The sequence below is a fragment of the Cebidichthys violaceus genome, unplaced genomic scaffold, assembly GCF_023349555.1.
Source record: "Cebidichthys violaceus isolate CVI_PGR_0920_01 unplaced genomic scaffold, fCebVio1.0.p SCAF_14, whole genome shotgun sequence".
In the NCBI taxonomy this organism is placed as follows: Eukaryota; Metazoa; Chordata; class Actinopteri; order Perciformes; family Stichaeidae; genus Cebidichthys; species Cebidichthys violaceus.
In genome coordinates, this window is record NW_027176307.1 from 7,825,508 (window position 1) to 7,843,968 (window position 18,461).

General features: G+C 42.5%; 1 protein-coding gene across 3 annotated transcripts; it reads right to left on the reverse strand.

The window, feature by feature from the left end:
* Nucleotides 1-7,043: 7,043 nt before the first annotated feature.
* On the reverse strand, nucleotides 7,044-16,453 carry flrt2 (fibronectin leucine rich transmembrane protein 2). Of its 3 annotated transcripts, none has more exons than XM_068708664.1 (2): nucleotides 16,411-16,453; nucleotides 7,044-13,574 (listed from the first exon to the last, which is right to left on the reverse strand). In XM_068708664.1, exon 2 carries the CDS (start codon nucleotides 13,149-13,151, stop codon nucleotides 11,169-11,171), a length of 1,983 nt encoding a protein of 660 aa, XP_068564765.1. In that variant the 5' UTR covers nucleotides 13,152-13,574; nucleotides 16,411-16,453; the 3' UTR covers nucleotides 7,044-11,168. The 3 variants fall into 3 exon arrangements, with proteins under 3 accessions (XP_068564765.1, XP_068564763.1, XP_068564764.1); XM_068708662.1 differs by lacking the exon at nucleotides 16,411-16,453 and adding an exon at nucleotides 15,813-16,375; XM_068708663.1 differs by lacking the exon at nucleotides 16,411-16,453 and adding an exon at nucleotides 16,327-16,367.
* Between the last annotated feature and the right edge of the window lie 2,008 nt (nucleotides 16,454-18,461).

Consider the following 18,461-nt stretch of genomic DNA (forward strand, 5'->3'; position numbering starts at 1 on the left):
ACCGTCTCTAAATGACGTTCCCATACAACTAAACTGCATTCTCAAATATGTTTGGAGGGAAACAAACATATTTTCTCCCAGATTACAGTCGCAGTTTTAGACACTTTGAAACAAGTTTGTTAAGTTATTCAAGCTATAATTAAAATAAGTGAATTCTGACTTTCACATGTGACACAAACAGCAGTCTCCTGGGTTAAAGTCCTGTGTTTGTTCCACCGACCCAAATTCCTCTGTGCGTGGATTAGACATGTATTTGTGATACATCAAACACAAATGTTATCCCCAACAAAATATGTTTCCTTCTAAAAGTAATTCATAGTGCAGTTTTGTTGCATGGGAATGTCCTTTTTAGTTGGCAGGGTAGGGAATAGCATAGTAGCAAAGGAAACCTCAAATCAGACAGCAACATCTGTCCCCAGCTGGTTGATTACCTGTGTGGCCCTTGGAATTGAACTGATACAATGTAACAAACCAGATTACTGCGCCTCGACTATTCTGCATTAATTAAATGATGGCATCATTGACAGCCTCCAGAATGTATGGGGTGCTATAAAGGCGGAAACTAAACTTAAATTTCTTCTTTGGGTACAATTTGCAACAAATAACAATGTAAGATCAAAACAATCACCATGGATTTCTTACCAAAGATGAACTCTAATTTCCGCCTGACTATAAATGAGTACACATCAAAAGCTATTTTCCAGTGTTACATCAGCTGCAGATGTTTACCAGGCAACAAACAAACACTTAGCAGTCTTTCCATCACAAATGGGAGAATATGATTGCTCATAAAGCTTCGTTCTGAGCCCGCAGTACCACAGACTTTACTTTCACTAAGGAGGGTATTTGTGACTTCAGCCCAAAGAATGCAGCTGTGAACAAGGACTCCACGACTCAAGGACACTACAGTCCTCACTCTGTTCTTATATCACAGTTGCAGGATTTTGAATATTATTATGTGAACTCAAGGCAGAAGAGATTCTAAAAAAATGGAACCAACAACATACCTGAACAGATTTCATGCACTGTAAAAATGGAACGGTTGAAAAGTCTCATAGTAAATATTTGCCTTAATTTCTTTTTTGTCCAACTTATTTAATGTATAATTTAATTTTACATTGTCACAACTTTTTTCATATGTTAATTTAACAATTAAAAATATTAAGGAACTCATATTCTCCATTATACATACTTTGAATTTCTAAGTTGATCTGGCTTGAAATTGACAAAATGATCTAATTACCCCAAGTTAATAACAAAAGAAGAATTGATTTAACACAATTAATAACTACATTTTGCAGAGTAAAGAAGTCTGGAAAAAATGAAGCATTAAATCAACTCTGAAAGTTGGTTTTACTGAATCCCACAACTAAACAAGATGAGTGGTCTATTGGTACAATTTCAATTATATCTTTAAATGTTGAACATGTTTATTTCTAAGTCGTAAACACTATGAGTTGGAATATGAGTTGGCATTTTTAGTGTACAGACTACATTGCCTTTTATCAAGATTCACCATATTATGTTTGGAGAACTTGACCCTCAATGAGCAAGTCATTCGGTCTGACTGACAATTCATTGTCAGGGTCATAAATACATCCTAAGGCCTTGCTATGGGAGTAACTTGTTTCGAGTGACATCCCAAATGGTTCATGTTGCATTTCTATCGAGACATTAAGGGCCAGAATTTCATTCTCAAATGTAGAATTACTCCTGTCTTTTCCGATCATAGTCATTTGTCGGCATTTACTATTCATCCTCTCACATTCCCTTTGCCACTTTTGATAGCACGAAAACACTTTATTTAACACTGGAAATGTTCTGTTTTTTTTTTCTCTAAAAAGGAGCTAGAGCCTGATTAGCCCTAAAATAAAATAAGAGAAACCATTTTTTCGAGTTTCCTCCTGGTCACCTCCAGAAAGCCTTGAGCCTTTTGCCTTCCCTATTCATCAGCGTCTTCATTCATTAAGGACCCTACCAGACGGGGAGTCTGGCTCCAGGTCACAGCTGCTCTGCTCCGCCTGGAATTGTGACTCCTGTGACCCAGTGGTCCAACATATGGAGGCCCTGCCATGCTGCACGTGGTCCAGGGGAGAAAGTCAAACTTTAATCTGGCCACATCCTGGGGAACTTGCTCAAAGTTTCCTTGACAGGTGGTGTTTTAATTGTTGAAAACATTCGGTTCATACTTAGTTTAAACCATGAATGACTTTCTCATCAGGAACAACGATGTGCAGCCAGAACCATAATTGTGTTACAAATGTGAGGTGATGTTTCTGCCGTTATGTTTTGCGCATGCATAAACATCAGCTCCAGCTCGCCCTTCTACAACATTAATATTGTTTATTTTTTTAAATTCAAGTAGCTGTTGGTGAAAACACAATTACTTCCAATCAAGGAAAGCACACAGACAAGTGTTCTTTAGATCCGTACCAATTACTCCTCTATACTGATTGGAGGAATCACCTTTTTCACGGCAGCAGCCTCTCTGAGACACCCGGCACTGCAACATATGCTAGATGGAGGAATCGCCAATTAGAGTTTCAATCTGTGTAGCTTCATGTATAAACAACTGAAGATGCATTTCAAACCAAGGAAAAGTGTGTCGCAGACAGCGAAGACATATACATTGTTATCTTAACAAGAGAAAGTGTTTGGACTTTGTGTTTACACATAATGAACTGAATCTGTACAGTCACAGTGCCACTCAGTTATGGATGCAGATAACTAAGATGTGTATGCAGCTTTTTAAAAAAAGATGATCCATTATCTTATCAAAATATATCCCTGACTCAGCTCATAACACCATCAATACCAGGATAAATCTATGATGAAAGAATACATAAAGCATATGTATTAAAGCTGATCATGTGGAGCTTTTATGAGAACCACTGTGTTTCTTATTAGCAGGATATTTTTTCTTCTATAATGTTGAAGCTAACATATGATGAACCAGATGAACGCCTCTAGCTTAATCAGGCACTGTACTAAAGTACAGCTATACAGTTATACTTGATATCACACTTATTGCAGATTTGCATTTTTGAAGTATGTGTAAGCCGACACTACTTGAGTAATTCCATTGTATGCTTTTTTAAATTCTACTCTACGAAACGTAGATTGCGATTTTACATATAAAACATGGGGATTTTAAAACAAACATGTATAAAGCAGTTTAAATTTTTCTGCAGAACCACCGAGCACATTTAGCTGATAATACTGGTACAGAAGCAAGATTTTGAATGCTGGACATGAGTATTTTTTATAGCATTTCTCTTTATTCTGAAGTAACAGATCTGAATACTTCTTCCACCACTGTTACTATCCCACGCCCCCACAGTCTGTTTGTCAGTCTGCTGTGCACCACGGGGAGTGGAGTGTGATGGTAACACGTTCACTCCTTAAAACACTAATCCTGAGCATACTGTGCTATGTTGGCAGAATAATACATTGACACAATGTAGTTTGTCAATTGATTCAAATGCAGGCAATTGACACAATAAAAATATACAATGTAATCAAATCATGTGAAAAATACACCTACTATTCTAGGTACTTCAGAATAGAATGGAATCTACTCGTGAAACTACTGCCTGGAAAAGAACCAATACCTCTAGGACATGGTGTCGACCCAAACGGACCACTGCAAGCTTCACAATGCTAGTATTGCTGGATCCTGTTAGTAGGTTGCATCATACTGTATACAGCAGGAGGTGCTTTCATTGTGTCCACACCTTTAAATGCCTCCAAGGCCTGAGAGGATTTCAGGCTGTTTGACAAAAGTTTACCGTGTAAAAACTCATTTTATCGCCAATTACGGCTCCGTGCAGTTGGCCATTTACTTTTCATGAGTTGTGAAAGGGGAGAGTGTTTATTGTGTACATTTTTTTAAAGAAAGTACTGTGGTTTTCTTGTTTTGAAAGCAATTCTCGCTGCACTAGAGACTTGTCAGGCAGTATTCATTTTGGTACAGAACATATCTTTGCAATCTCAACTGCACAAAGCCGCTGAAGCAGAAAAACAGGCAGGGATTGTGTTTGCAGTTTACCCTCACATGGTAATCTTCAGCTCTGTAATCTAAAACTGGGAGGACAAATTGAATTTGCATCTGCAAACAGTCTACTGATTGATGATTGCTTAAAATACCCCCCTGTGTTCAAATGCTTAAATGCTGTCAGAGGAATTCCTATAGAGTCTGTGCTGTGCTTTTGGTTGCTTTCAACTCTCAAAGTCAAATTTAAAAGACTAGCATCAAATAGAGTAAGCACTCTCAGGAAACAGCATCATTCAGGAAAAGAGAACTTGCAAAGCTGTTTTCTCTTTCACTATCACACAGGAGTAAATGTGAACCGTGCTGCTTGTTTGGACCAATTTAGTATTTCTTTTATTATCCTTTCAAAGCACGGCAAGGTGATCTTTAATTGATTTAGTCTGGTTCTTACTGTTCATGGCATTCACTGTTGGCAGCAAATGGGCAGAAATCCAGTGACCCATCCTCACACGTATTAGCTTGAAGTACTGTGAAAGAGGCAGAGGGCTCACCTGCATTCAGCCTTTAATTAAAGGCTAGTGAGGCCAATGAAAGATGGGAATAACAACAGAGCACAGCTTTAAACCAGTTCACTGTTAAAGTCGACCAGATGTCGATGTTTGTAACACCTGAAATGAGATTGCTTTAAATTGCAGCCTTTAATGACTCTTCCTCCATATTGAGGCTGATTAGAAGATGCTTAAACGAGGATCACAAAGTGAAGCTGTTAGAGAGAGCTGGCATTAAGCAGAAAATGGAATGTTCTTTTGGCAGGAGAGATTAAAAACACAGCTAACACCTGTTCAGCGCATAATTCAAAGGCAAAATTCTCATTTCATTCGTTTCTGCCATATGGAATATGACAAACACAACCATTTTTTTTCTTTTAATGAAGCATATAACGTTCACAAATGTTGGGACACAAATTGTGCTGGAAATCACAGCCTCGTATGTGGGTGTCAGGAGTAAAAGTACTCATAATGCAGAAAAACGTTTTATTATAAAATATTATTGTGTTATTATTGCTTGTGGAGATAGCATTTTACTGTTTGGGTTGATTCAGGTGGAGTTAGTTCTTACTACTGTGTTATTCACTCCGTCCCAATGCATCATATTTTATAAATGAACCCTACAATTTCAACATAAAATACATTTTTGTCACAAATATCTATAGCTGCAATATTTCCCATTGCAGATTGTAGTGCTGTAGAAGTATACAGTAGAATAAAAGAAAACACGAGTAAAGTACAATACTAAATACTATAATACTAAATGTACTTCCCACCACTGGTTGTTACTATATATTCATTTATATCTACAGCTGCCAGATGTTAACCGAATTACCTGACAAAACTAACATTAGTTAGCCTGCTAATGTGAAACATTTGAATAGATTAAAAGATGTCATATAAAACATATAAAACACATCTGACCTGACACTTGTACAATGCTGTTAAATTATGATGCAAACTGGGAAGATTTTAAATTGCATGTCACAAAATCAACGCAGCACTGGCCTAATAATGTAAAATAGGTTAGCATAATATAATATTTCCATATTAATAATAGTAACTTTGAAGCATATATTTGTCCATGGATCGTTTAGAAATAAAACATGCCTACAATAACAGGACATGTTAATATATCATTTGCGCCCTTAAAACAAATTTTTGGAAGCTGTGTTATTGTGATGCTCGCTTCCTGTTTATAAAATGATTGCTTTTAATTGGACATTGTTACAGACATTTTTAAAGGGGACATATTGTGAAAAACTAACTTTCTCAGTACTTGTGCACATACATTTGGGTATCTGGAGTGTTACCAACCCACAAACTATGAAATAACACAACCCAGTTATTAATTATGGTCTGTCTGGATCAGAAAACATGTGATTCAAGCAGCCAATCAGATTTGGCTCGCCTTCCACTGTCACAGTAGAATATACTGCCCATGGCTTGAGAACTACCTTCGTAAAGGTGTACCATATTTTCCTCTTAAGCCAATCAGAGCAGACTGGGCTTTTTTGGGAGGGGGCCTTAAAGAGACAGGTACTAAAACGGAGCCTTTCAGACAGAGAGTAATTACAGGTAAATTCAGAAGAGAAGAGAGAGTTTTCTGAACATTAAAGCATGTAAAACTGTTGTTTCCCAAAATACAAGTATGAACTGGGAAATGAGCATGATATGTCCCCTTTAACTTTTAATGGTGCAACAAAATTTGACAAATCACTGGTTTGAAACTAGCTGGTAGTTAGAAGGACCTTACGCACTGAATTGGTGGTTGACTGATGAATGCACAGGGGTGAGATCAAACCTTTCATGTTGCTCGTTACACAACGCAAATGGAGGGGAGAACAGCAAAGTAGATGATTTTAGTGCCAAAGCCTCCCCAAAGAGCCTACAATTGTGCAATAACAAATCACATTTTGACATGTGGGAATTTTGAGAAAAACATAAATTTCCCGTTCAAAATACCAGAGTGACACACCCTCCTATGTTTCAGCAGAATGCATGTGGTTAATTGTCATAGGGAATTAGGATTGGGCTAATGTGGTTTTTTTTAGCGGGCTGGAGGTTGCAGAGGCAACATTGGGATGTGGTCATGGGGAGGAAAAAACGTTGACTTTGGTAGAACACAGGGATTTGGAGAGAGAGCCCGTCTGGGACTTAGTTGTGCCTTACAAGTAGAATCAGAGAGTATCTTGGATTTTCCCCAGCTGAACTCTAAGCTGCGGTTGCTATGCTAAGATGTCTCAAGCTTCCTGTATAGAAATAAGAGGATAACTTGGCATGGTGTGGTATGGCACAAATCTTTGATCCTGAATAACTAGTTTCTGATCCAAAATAGATTTAGCCAGGCCGTGTTCATCTACAAACTCTCTCCTCAGATAGCCTAACATCTTGCCAGCGCACAATACCAATATGTAAAAGACAAAGAATGTAGGATCACTCATTAAAGCACAACAGAATATAAACTTTCATTTCCGTGTCCAAAACAAAGAAAGAGTGATCGCTCAAATCCAATGGCTCTTTTATTTTCAAAAAGCTTCACTTAAGTATTTACAGTTTGTGCAAAAACATTTAAAGGTTTTTCAAGGACTTTACATTGTAAGTTCAACCTCAAGGCACATACATGGAACAACATCAATATTTCATCATGAGAACAGAAATTTAACTTTGGTTCCTAAGAAAACTTGGTGTGGGTGGCTAACGTGACACTGCAGCGTCTCGATGAGAAATATCCCGACACGGCCGTTTCACATGCACTGTATGTCTCCAGCCTCCTCCCTCTAAACCTTTCTGTACGCCTGCTCATACTGTACCTCAACCACCACTGGCTGATTGCTTGATGAAAAGTCCAAGACCCAGTATGATAAAAAGAAAAAGAAATGAAAGGCTATGAAGTTAAATACAGTACATGCAAAACCCCTTTGATGAATGTTACTGTCTGATGGATATTAGCAGTGAAGGTTTGGCCTGCAGGAAGAAAAGACAACTTTAAACGTTTTCAACTACTCGTGTTTTCTTTGAGTGGACCTCTCGGAGATTAAACATGATTATTTCAACGTGATTCAATAAGTTTTGTGGGAAATTACATGGCCCCCTGAAACAGCAATATCCTGACGGTCTGTGACATGTTTTGTGTAATTCCATCGGTCACGCCTCTGCGTTCTTTTATCAAGCAAATAGAAAATTAAGAGTAATGTAGACTGCAAAACGACCACCGAAGCTCCCGTCTGACTGAATCGTAAGCCGTGCACCGCGTAGGGTCTGGCTCTCTGGATGAACAGTCTCTCGTTAGCTACCGTGCGTACATGCTTAGTGTTGTTCTTCCTGTTAATACTGTTATAGTCCCCACCACCACGGCTGCAAAATGTTGGAGAAATGTGCTTTCTTTTCAGCGTTCTCGTCGCCGTCTCATTCTTTCTTCCTCCCACTTAAACGCTCTCTGAGCTAATCATTCAGGCCTGCATAAAAGGTAAGGCAAATAGCTGTAGGGTCTCTGTTACACATTCACAGACAGGGGGGAGAAGCTATGTGTTGTAACAGTTTGAGCCCCTCCCCCTTTTGATCAGCATGTGACTTCAAATAGAGCTTTCATCTCAAACAAAGAATACTAAATAATATTTGATGTAAATGTTCAAGTGTTTCTGCGTCAGCTGTGGGTATTAGTAGAAAAAGTTTCAAACTAAAAGTGGAGATGCTTTGACAACCACAGAAGATATTAGCACTAATGAACCCAATCTGAACATGTCACATATTGAAGTACTGATTCTTTAAAACTTATTTTGCTGAAAAGAGAATGTGAACGTCGTCTGCCATTACAATCACTCATTTTTTCAACGCAAATCAACTTATAATCCTATTTATTTTTCACTTAAAGGAATAGGTTGACACTTTTTATTTCATAAAAAAAATATTTTTCACTTTCTTGACAAGTGTTGATACATCCCACGTCTGTACAGTAAATATGAAGCTACCACCAGCAGACAGTTAGCTTAGCTTAGCATAAAGAAACGGAGGGAAACAGCTAGCCTAGCTCTGTCTAAAAGTAACAAAATCCAGCATATCTTAACTCGCTAACACAATATGTCGTTTGTTTAAGCCATACAAAAAACAAGGTGTAAAAGTGACACTTTGTGCTTTTACAGCAGATTTTCTTAGCTTTGGACAGAGCCAGGCTAGCTAGTTTCCAGTCTTAATGCTAAGCTAACCTAACAAGCTGGTATCAATAGCTTCTTATCTGGCGTACAGACATCAGGGTGGTATCAATCATCTCGCATAACTCGCAGCAAGAAGGTGAATAAGATAATTTCCCAAAACTGAACAACTGCTTTAAATTTTTTCTTGATTTTGTCTTTTCAACATGAACATCCAGCAAATAAATCAAAAATACGTCAGTTGTCTTGATGAAAACAAGATTTAAAGACATAATGTGACAATACATGATGTGAACAGATTCCATTCATTTGCTGCGTTTGTTAGTGTTCAGGATGTTGTCTTAGTGGAACACTGGGGCTGTGGAAGTCTGGCATCTCAAATTAAAGCCCAGGTGATGGCGATCGGAGCTATTGCTGGATTTACAGTAAATGCAGCTACTGCTGAGGTAAATCCTCTCAGAGATACTCTGGAATAACTCCAGTACAAGCCCTTAAAAATCCCATCGTCTAAATTGTTCGGCCCAGTTTTGTGTCGGCTCTCTGCACGGCTGAATAATCTGTGCGTCTCGCAAAGAGTTAACAGACACTCTCGTCTCCCAGCGTGAGCTCCATGCAGCCAAGTGAAAATAAGGTCTACATATTTTCTCCCTTTTTTGGTCGAGGATTATGAGGAGAGAGGGAAAAGGGAGGGAGGGCTCTTTAAGCTTGGCCCCTCAAAATAAAATCTTGTCAAATCAAATAGTCTGCTTAAGAAGTGCATAATGAAGACTTCTCACTGGCACCTCGCATGCAAAGAGCTGCGGCCACAACATACGTAGGAGCTGAGGGGCCGTGAGACGGACAGACAGACAGTTAGAGTAGATAGGGTGAGGATCATCACTGCAGGGACTGATGATGTGAAGTGAGCAGGTGCATTGTTCAGGTGAGCGCACCATAAATGCAGAAGACAGTCTCATAAATGTGCACAAAGGGGTGAGTGATGAGACGCTGGACGAGCTGCTCCGGTCACAACTGTGCAGCATTGTGAGGATCATGTTGTGATTTCCTCATTTATCACAGAGCCTAATGAACGCCGCCGGGACACGGGCCAAATAAGTGGGTTTATGATTGTCATTATGTGTGTGCTTTCTCAAAATGTATCACTCTCCACACACACACACACACACACACACACACACAAACAGGGAGGGACAAAGGCTTTCCCCTCATGACAGACCACAGTGGTGAAAATCCATATCATTCAGCCACCAAACACAGAAAACACTGTTGGTTTGAAATTATTCCACATCATTAAGTAGCCAGATGAGCAAGAATACTCTAAACAATACTGTTTGAGCATGAGTAATGTCGACTGGGTAATGGACTCCAGGGCAATGGTGGAGGTAAAGTGATCTATGCAGCTTTTGTTTTGTCCTCCTCTCTGTCTGCCTTGCCCTCTGTTCCTCTGTCCCACACACGACGCTGAGGGAAACTGCCCCCTTGTGGCCTCACTTGCCAAAACAGGGAGAAGAAAAAAAAAAGATGCAGAACTAATTTGGGAATTTCTTCAAAAGGATCTGTGAGACTCAGCACATCCATGCACCTCATTAGGGACAATAATCCTTTGTTCCGTTTTAAACGTGTGTTAATAACTGCACCTCCTCACTAAAATGTGTTGAAAATGACATATCCTTTTCCAGAGTTTTCCAAAAAAAGTGTCTCGTACTAAGCCCACCTTTGTTCCAACTGTAAACCAGGAGAACAAAGACGCTTTTAGTGTTAAGGCACTTTTGGGAAATCTCAGTCGAGGCCTTTCAACAGCACCGATGACATTCTCCCTACACAGCCGTCCACAATCCCTCACATGCGATCACCACCTCCGCTCATTTCCTGCCTGGCTTCCATTAATAAGAAAGTGCACTTCAGTCCTTTTTTACAACATACCACCAATGAACCAGTGCTATATTTCCACAGTGCTCTAATCAGCACTGTTTGGATTTCCCCTGTGCTGTGTTGTCTTTACTACTGTTCTATTGGACTGGGGAGTGTTCGCAGTGTTTCAAAGAGCAAAAAAGGCCATATTTTGCTTCTGTGGTTAGCAAAGTCCTCTAAGCGCCCCAACATTTCCGAGGCTGACAGTCAGAAGCTACACCCAGGGTGCCGTGATTGTACAAATCCATGTTCATGTACAGTACTGACCATTAAAACAACTTTCAAAACCCTGCTGGTTAGAAAAAAAGAAACATTTGTATCTCTCTTTCTAAGAATAAAAAAGATAGCAGAGAATCCCACATTATTATCCACAGTATAAATTACATCGTAGACAGAAGTTGGAAATATATATAGTACAGTTATATTTCACTAGAATTTTTATGTTTTTTATTGTCTTCACAAACGGGATATGTGTGTGTATTTATGCATGTAATAAGTGTTTCTATTATGTGTGTGTGTGTGTGTGTGTGTGTGTGTGTGAATGCCGCTGTACTATGTGCTGCTGCATCACGTGTGGCAGAACTCTGTACTGGGCACGTTACTGCTCTTGCAGTAGGCTATGCTGTTGTTACTGAGGTGACAGTCTCTAAATCCAATGCCCCCGTTGGGCGTGTAGATGGGCTGGATGCGGAAATCTCCCTTGAGCAGCTGCTCATTGTTCAGCGCCACTATCTGGAAACTCGTCTCAGTCATTTCCAGAATGGAGTTATCCTTCTTGGTTCCGGCCTCGCCATAGTCGTCTTTTCTCCTGCCCCGGTTGTATTTCCACTTGGTCGAATCCGACCGGCTCTTCCTGTGCATGTGCCAGCAGAACAGGCTGAGCAGTGTAACCAGGATGATGAGTACCGCCCCGCCTATGATCCCAGCCATTAGCAGCGTGGAGTTGATGCTCTCCTGGGGAGCTTGCTCTCTGCCGGGAGGCTTGGTAGACACAACAGCCTTGGTCCTGGCCTCGGAGCATATAGTATCCTCTCCGGGCCTGTAGGAGTTAAGGGTGTCCAGAACGTGCACGCAGATCCGATACACGGATCGGGGCTCCAGGTTGATGAGGCTAATGTGCCGCCGGTCCCCGCTCACCGTCCTCTCCCGCATTCCTTCGTTTATTTGGCTTTGGCCCCTTTTGACCCAAGTGACCTTGTAGGCTGTGACGGTGAAGTAGGAAGCCCAGCTCACCTCGATGCTGGTCGAGTTGACCACTTGGAAGGATATCTGAAGCGGGTCCTCGTAAGGAGGCAGGGGCCCGGGGGGGTTGTTGTGGACTGGGGGTAAGGGAGGGGAGGGTGAGTCAAAGTAGTAAGGGATGGATGTGGTGATGAGGGTGGAGGACATGGTGGTAATGGGGGTGGTTGTGGGTGGGGGAGGGGGAGTGGAGCGGAGGGTGGGCCAGGGCGGCTGGTCAGCTTCTACCGGGCACTCTATGATATCCAGCGTGAGCTCTCTGATTGCCATTCCACGCACCTTGTCCGGACTCAGGCAAACAAACCCCCGGGCGTTGATGGAGGAGGGCAAGGACTTGAGCCAGACCACCACCCACTTCACAGCACAGTCACAACGCCAGGGGTTATTGCGCACCATGAGATGCCTAAGGCTCGACAGGCCATCGAACACACCCTGTGTCAGAGTCTGAAGCTGGTTGCTGGAAATATCCAGTTTTTCTAGCCTGATTAGGTCAGCGAAGGCTGCCACGGGGATCTGGTCGATCTGGTTCTCCTGCAGGCTGAGTTTGACCAGTGACTGGCTGGGTAGGAGGGGAGGGGGAAAGGTGAGTGAATTGCGTGCCAGGGCCAGCTCACGGAGGGTTTCCAGGTCCTGGAAGGTCCCTGGTGCAATGCCCTCGTCCGTCAGCAGGTTCCCGTCCAGCAGGAGGCGCTGCAGGCGTGTCACATTCTGAAAGGCCTCCTCTGCGATGTGAGCTATGCGGTTTTCGTCCAAACGCAACTCTTTCAGGTCCTCGGGAAGGCCAATGGGAACGCTGCTTAAGTGGTTCTTGGTGAGGAAGAGGAGTTTGAGGCTTATCGCCTCCCTAAAGGCCCCTTCCTCCACCCCCACTGTGGAGATGGAGTTATCATCGAGGTGCAGCTCCTCTAGTCGAGTCAGCTGGGCCAGGGCTGCCTTGGAGATGGTTTGGATATTGTTCTCCTGAAGATGCAGGACCCTGGTGTTTTTGGGCAGATTGATGGGAAACTCGTCCAGCTGGTTGCCGTAGAGATACACAGTCTCAACGGTGGCCACATTGTGAAGTTCCACAGGGAAGCCAGCATTGTTTATCTGGTTGTTATGTAGATAGAGGACCTTGAAGCCCTCCTTTATCCCAAGAGGCACTGATGTCAGGCTGCGTTCGTTGCAGTACACGAACGGCGTGTCACAACGACACTCTTCCGGGCAAGAGGCACCCGGGCTGAATTGCATTTGGAGGCTTAGGATGACAGTCAACCAAAATTGCAAAAATGAAGCCCAATCTTTATTCCAAGGTCCAGCCAGAAACTCCATAGTGGAAAAACAAAATGGCAAAAAGGAAACAAAAAAAAAGAAGGAATTAAACAAATATGAAAATCAATGTGTATATATCCACCAAAAACCCTCCCCACGAACAGTCCAACTAAGGGAGTTAAGTAATGATGCAGTTAGCTGGAAATGAACGGGAAACCGTGGGAGTAATCCTGTAAATGCTAGTCCTCAGCTGAAAAACGATGGTCTCATTAGTGGTGGCCAGTCCTCTGACTGACTCCATCCATGCTGAGACATCAGACCATAGCAGGACTCTTCACTCCTTGCTCCATGCAGAGCTCAGCCAGGGCCAATTTGAAGCCACGCAGTAGAGAGCCACCGCAGGCTCCACTCGCCTGTCTGTCACACACTGCTGGTCCCCGACCAGGGCAGAGTCCAAGGGGGGTGACATTTGGATCCAGAGACCTGTGGGAAAACAAAGAAATGCTGGATTAGTATATTTAGGGGTGGCCTGTTCTCTGGGAAAAAAAAGGGAGGCCTCTATTCTCCCTCTCTTCCTCTGTCTCTTTATTTGATGTACAAACATGCACACACACATACCAACTGTCTTTCCATCCCTCGCTCTCTCCCCCTCTCCCCAAAACACAAAGACAAGAGTCACAAAACACATCATTCACTGCCGATGACAAATTCTGCACCGGCTATTCAAAAAAAAAGAGTCTAACCATCTGATAAATATTCAGAACAGCTCTTGCACATCCGGTTTCACAGACATAAAGAAGGCTTTTATCCCGTCCGCTGTATCAAAGGAGGGAATAGAGCACTGCAAGGACACACATACAGAGTCACAGAGGTTCTGAGCAGCATCGACGCTGCTTAATGGAAAACATGCTAAAAACAGATTAGGCTAATGAAGACATCATGTCTGTGTGTACCAACATGGATGCACAAGATGTTTCCTGGAGAACAACAGAGTACAAGTGATGACACTGTGGGTGGAGGTACACCACCAAACACACAAGTGCTTACAGTAAACAGAGGCGATTGTTTTGCCGGTGGTCTAAAGAGGAACTCGTTATAACGTGTCGTCCTGAACACACCACCACCAAAATCCAGATTCAAGCCTGTGACAAGTGGAATTACAATACAAAGGAGAGGCTATTGAGGAACGAGGGCCGTGCATATCGGCTCAGGCTCTCACCGGAGTGACATACATGAGCTGTCAAATGGGATTGGAGAATAATTCAGTCCCTCCACCTGCAATATATGATCGATACAGGCTATTTTTCAGTATGGAGAGGCTTGTAGTAAAGCACAAGGCCATTGGATTACAGTAGACCCCCATATCCATCATTCCTAGTTTTATGACCCATCAAATATCCCCTCTGCCCCACATAATTGAAAGATACTGCTTGTCATCGGTGGCTTTCAGCTTCCCTGAAGCTCCACCCTTAGTTGATGGTGAACGACACACAGTGACGGGAACCATGGGCTGAATGTTAAGCACAGGAACCGCCATGAGTCCTGCAGGGTTCGTCAAGGAGCAGGAGTAGCCGCTTAGTCAGAAAATAATTAGTAATTTCAAATTTGTCATGTCTGGCAGCTGTAACAGGGAACTATATTTTGTAAAAAAAAAGGAAAAACTAGTAAAGGATCTATTTGCCTTGGCCCCGTGCTGTTTGCTGATGAGATGGAGCCTGCTCGGGCTCTTTGTGGCAGAGATGGAGAAATCATTCTTTGACACACATCTGTGATCTACTTTTCTAAATTGAAAGAGCTAAATTTAATCAAATAAGCTTGGGGGGGGGGGGTATAAGCGACCACATGAGGCGATAAAATGTGATGCCACAGCAGCAGAATCAACAGCAGAAGGCAGCAGCATCAAGATTATTATAGCTGCATGAATAAAATGTCACCAAGCATCCGAATAATAACCTAAAAAAAGCTGCAGATATCCGGTTGGTCTTTACTGGACAACACCGGACCTCATAAATGGTGGACATGGACAGATCAATGAGAGGGAGTGAGGGACAGACTTTTTTTTTCTCTCTTTTCTTTTCTTTCATTTTGATTTAATTTCCAGCCGAGAGAGCACAGTTCCTCACCGCCAGATGAACGCTGAGATATGTGGCCAGCACAATCCGATTAGAAGTGGATTTAGCGACAGAAACGCAATTAAAAGTTTAAAATGGATCGGGTATTTATTATTAAGAGGCGATAAAGAGGCGGATCAGGTACACTTCAAAGCCTGCCCAGTGAGCGGTGTTCATGTGAATGAATCATTTCAAAGGGAGAATTGAAAACCGTGCAGTGCATTGAGAGTGAAAGCCTCCCTTCAGAAAAAAAAGTCAGGTTTTCTCTCGGGTGAAAAATGTGGAGCTTTGTAGTGCAGTAATCTTTAACTCCACGAAACGTCTAATTAACCTACAAATAAATTGGCGAACCGCTTTAATGAATGTTAAAAAAAATGTAGGGATTGAAAATTAAATGTCAGTTTATGACTACCTCTGACTGCAGGGTGCGTGGAGCTTCTACGGTGGAAACATGTCGGGGTGTTTTTATAGAAGCTCGTTAAGGTTTAAGAAAATATATAAAATATGTCTTTCAGAATTAAATTTAAAAAAAACAAGTCGATTGAAAAAAGCCTGTTAATGATTTCCTCTTTTTCTCTCCAACTATGTTACTGAGAAACATCCACTGTACCTTTGGCGAGCCTTTATCCATTACAAAACCCGCTACCGCGTTCAACTTTTCCGCTTTCTCAGAGCCTCTGTCCTTCATGCGGTCCCGCTGTAAGCCCGCGAGTAAAGGGCCGTTCGGTAACACCGTGCGAGTCGGTTCCGATGAGCAGCGTGAACCCGGTGGGTCTATGGAACAGCATATCTGCCCGCATGGGTCCCCTCGGCCGTGGCTGTGCGTCCGTCCTCACCGCTGTCCGCACTTTAGTTTGCGTGTGTGTGAGTGTGTGTGCGCGCGCGCGTGTGTGTTTGGTTCTCCAGCTCCCGGGGCGCTTCACAACGGAGCTCCTCCGCTTTTAACTCAACAACACCGTCTGAGGAACGGCAGGGTGATCGCGGCGCCCACCTCTCCCCTTCCACGCTCCGCCCGAACGGTGAGGACGCGCTCGCCGAAGTGTTCGCCACGGGCCATGCCGGCCAGCTGCGTCCGTCCGGAGCGCTGTGCAGTGCGGAGCTCAAACTTGCCTTTAGTAGCCTACCTACGCAGCTCAGAGCCCGGACTCCCCGCGACTTGTTTTCTTAGATGGATCCAGTTGATAGTGCGACGTGTGCGCTCTGCTCACCTCTCTCTCTCGCTCTCTCTCCCTCTCTCTCGCTCTCTCTCCCCTCCTCCCCTCCTCAGAGTAAAGAATGTCTCCTCCAGCAGCTCCGTGATGGCTGTAAGCCACAGATCCTCCCCGCTGCCCTCACACTGCAGAAAATAGTTTGTCTCTCAACACACTGTATCCCTCCATGCTATTTGCCCGGCCTACCTTTCCCCGCGACCACGTCCGAGCCTTCATTTGCATTTTAATCATAAAATCCAGGAATTCGGCTGAAAGTCACACTCTCAATGAAAACTCACTACAGGTCTGTTTTTCATTTCCCGTCTTATTTACTGTGACTATATCGGCGAGGCCTTATTAGTTGTAGTTTTGAGGGGATATGCGTTGGGCCTGCCCCGCTGTAAGACCACTAACCCTCTTTTTAATTAGCTGGATAATTATCCCCAAGTGAACGGCACAGTCTCGCCTTGACTTCCCGGACTTTCCTCCAGTGATTTGAGGCATTTAGACGCAGCCAAAGTCATTTCATCGTGTAATACTGATTCAGCAGTGCACGCGGCTCTGCCCACTCTCTTCAAGTCACTCGCGCGCACAGAATCATTTGCCTTCATTGCTAAACCCATTGTTTAAAATAAGACATTTAAAAACTTGCACGTGCAACACACATGCGTGTAGATTAGCATTTAAATATTTGAACACACACGCGCGCGCACACACACACACACACACACACACACACACACACACATTTAGGAGATACACTTTTAAAGTTAAACTGAAATTAAAGTGAGTTTATTTACATCAAATCTTAGAAAAAATAACCTTCCTACAAATGACAGGTTGAACTCATAAGCAATAAAACACACACATGCCCAATTAGCTGTAGAATAATAGTTGCAGAGCTGATTTTATGACTCTTCTTTTACTTGTATACTGATTTTATCCTGAACAAATGGCCACAGTTGCTGCTGTTCGGTAAAAGTAGTCTTACTTTAAAATTCTCTCTTTCCCAGAAAGCTCTGGAGTCCATGAGTGGCCAGAGAGAGAATATAAATAAAACGAAGCCACGATTTATTGATTTGTGTGCACATGTTGTAAGTTGTGGCATTGATTTACTTAAATGGTTCTCACGTTTTGGTTAATTTGTGCTCAGTACATAGGTATATATACAGAGAGCCAGCTGACCAGCCTTTCTTCCAGAAGCAGGAAGTGCAGTGCACTTGCTTCAAGTATCGCCATCTTCAAGTCAGCATATTGCCGAAGATATAATCCACAAACTCTCCATAGCCTCATTAATTGCCTTTTATTAACAATAATCCTGTGCAAAGCAAGTGTTGTCAACATACCTTGATAACTCATCCCCAAGCTAAAGCTTAATGAAAGAGTCTCTATATCCAGAACTAACTACAACCAAGGACACACAAGCAGGTGGCGGATGGAATCAATGACTTAGCCCTGCACACTGCCAACATTATATCATTATTTAAATCTTGCCCATGAATTAATCAAACAGTGGGAACAATTTAATTAAACTGAAGCCATGAATTATAACTTGTGCGCACAAGCAGCCCGTTCTTATTCCCAGGGAGTCAAATACCTACACTTTGCCACACCGCTCACTGTCTGATACCGCCACACAAGGCACCGTTTAGTTTCTTTATGAGACGCACCAGGCTTGGTAGTACCTACAATGTAACCCTCTCTGTGTCAATGGTAGATGCTCAGAGCTAGTGCTTTTAGAGTGTGGTGACATACAATAAAGAGTAATAAAGTCTAAGGCGAGGATCATTGGGACAAAACACAATGTTAAGTTTCACTGAAATGTTATTTTAACCCAAACCTCGATCTTTTCTTAAACCTAAGCAAGTGCTTTTGTTTGAATTCTCAAAGTTAACCACACGTTTACTGCAACCGTAGTGGAGCGTTAACGTTTGAGGTGCTGTGCAACTCAGTGTGTTAGAAAGCGATCCCTACCAACGTCGGTATGAGACGAGTTGGGAATGAAAATGGGTACTTGATACGAAATCACGAAAGAGAATCATTTTTATTTTTTATTTTATTTACTTATT

What these genes read in the sequence shown, in the direction of transcription:
- flrt2 (XM_068708664.1), bottom strand. Translation starts at nt 13,151, where the DNA reads ATGGAGTTTCTGGCTGGACCTTGGAATAAAGATTGGGCTTCATTTTTG.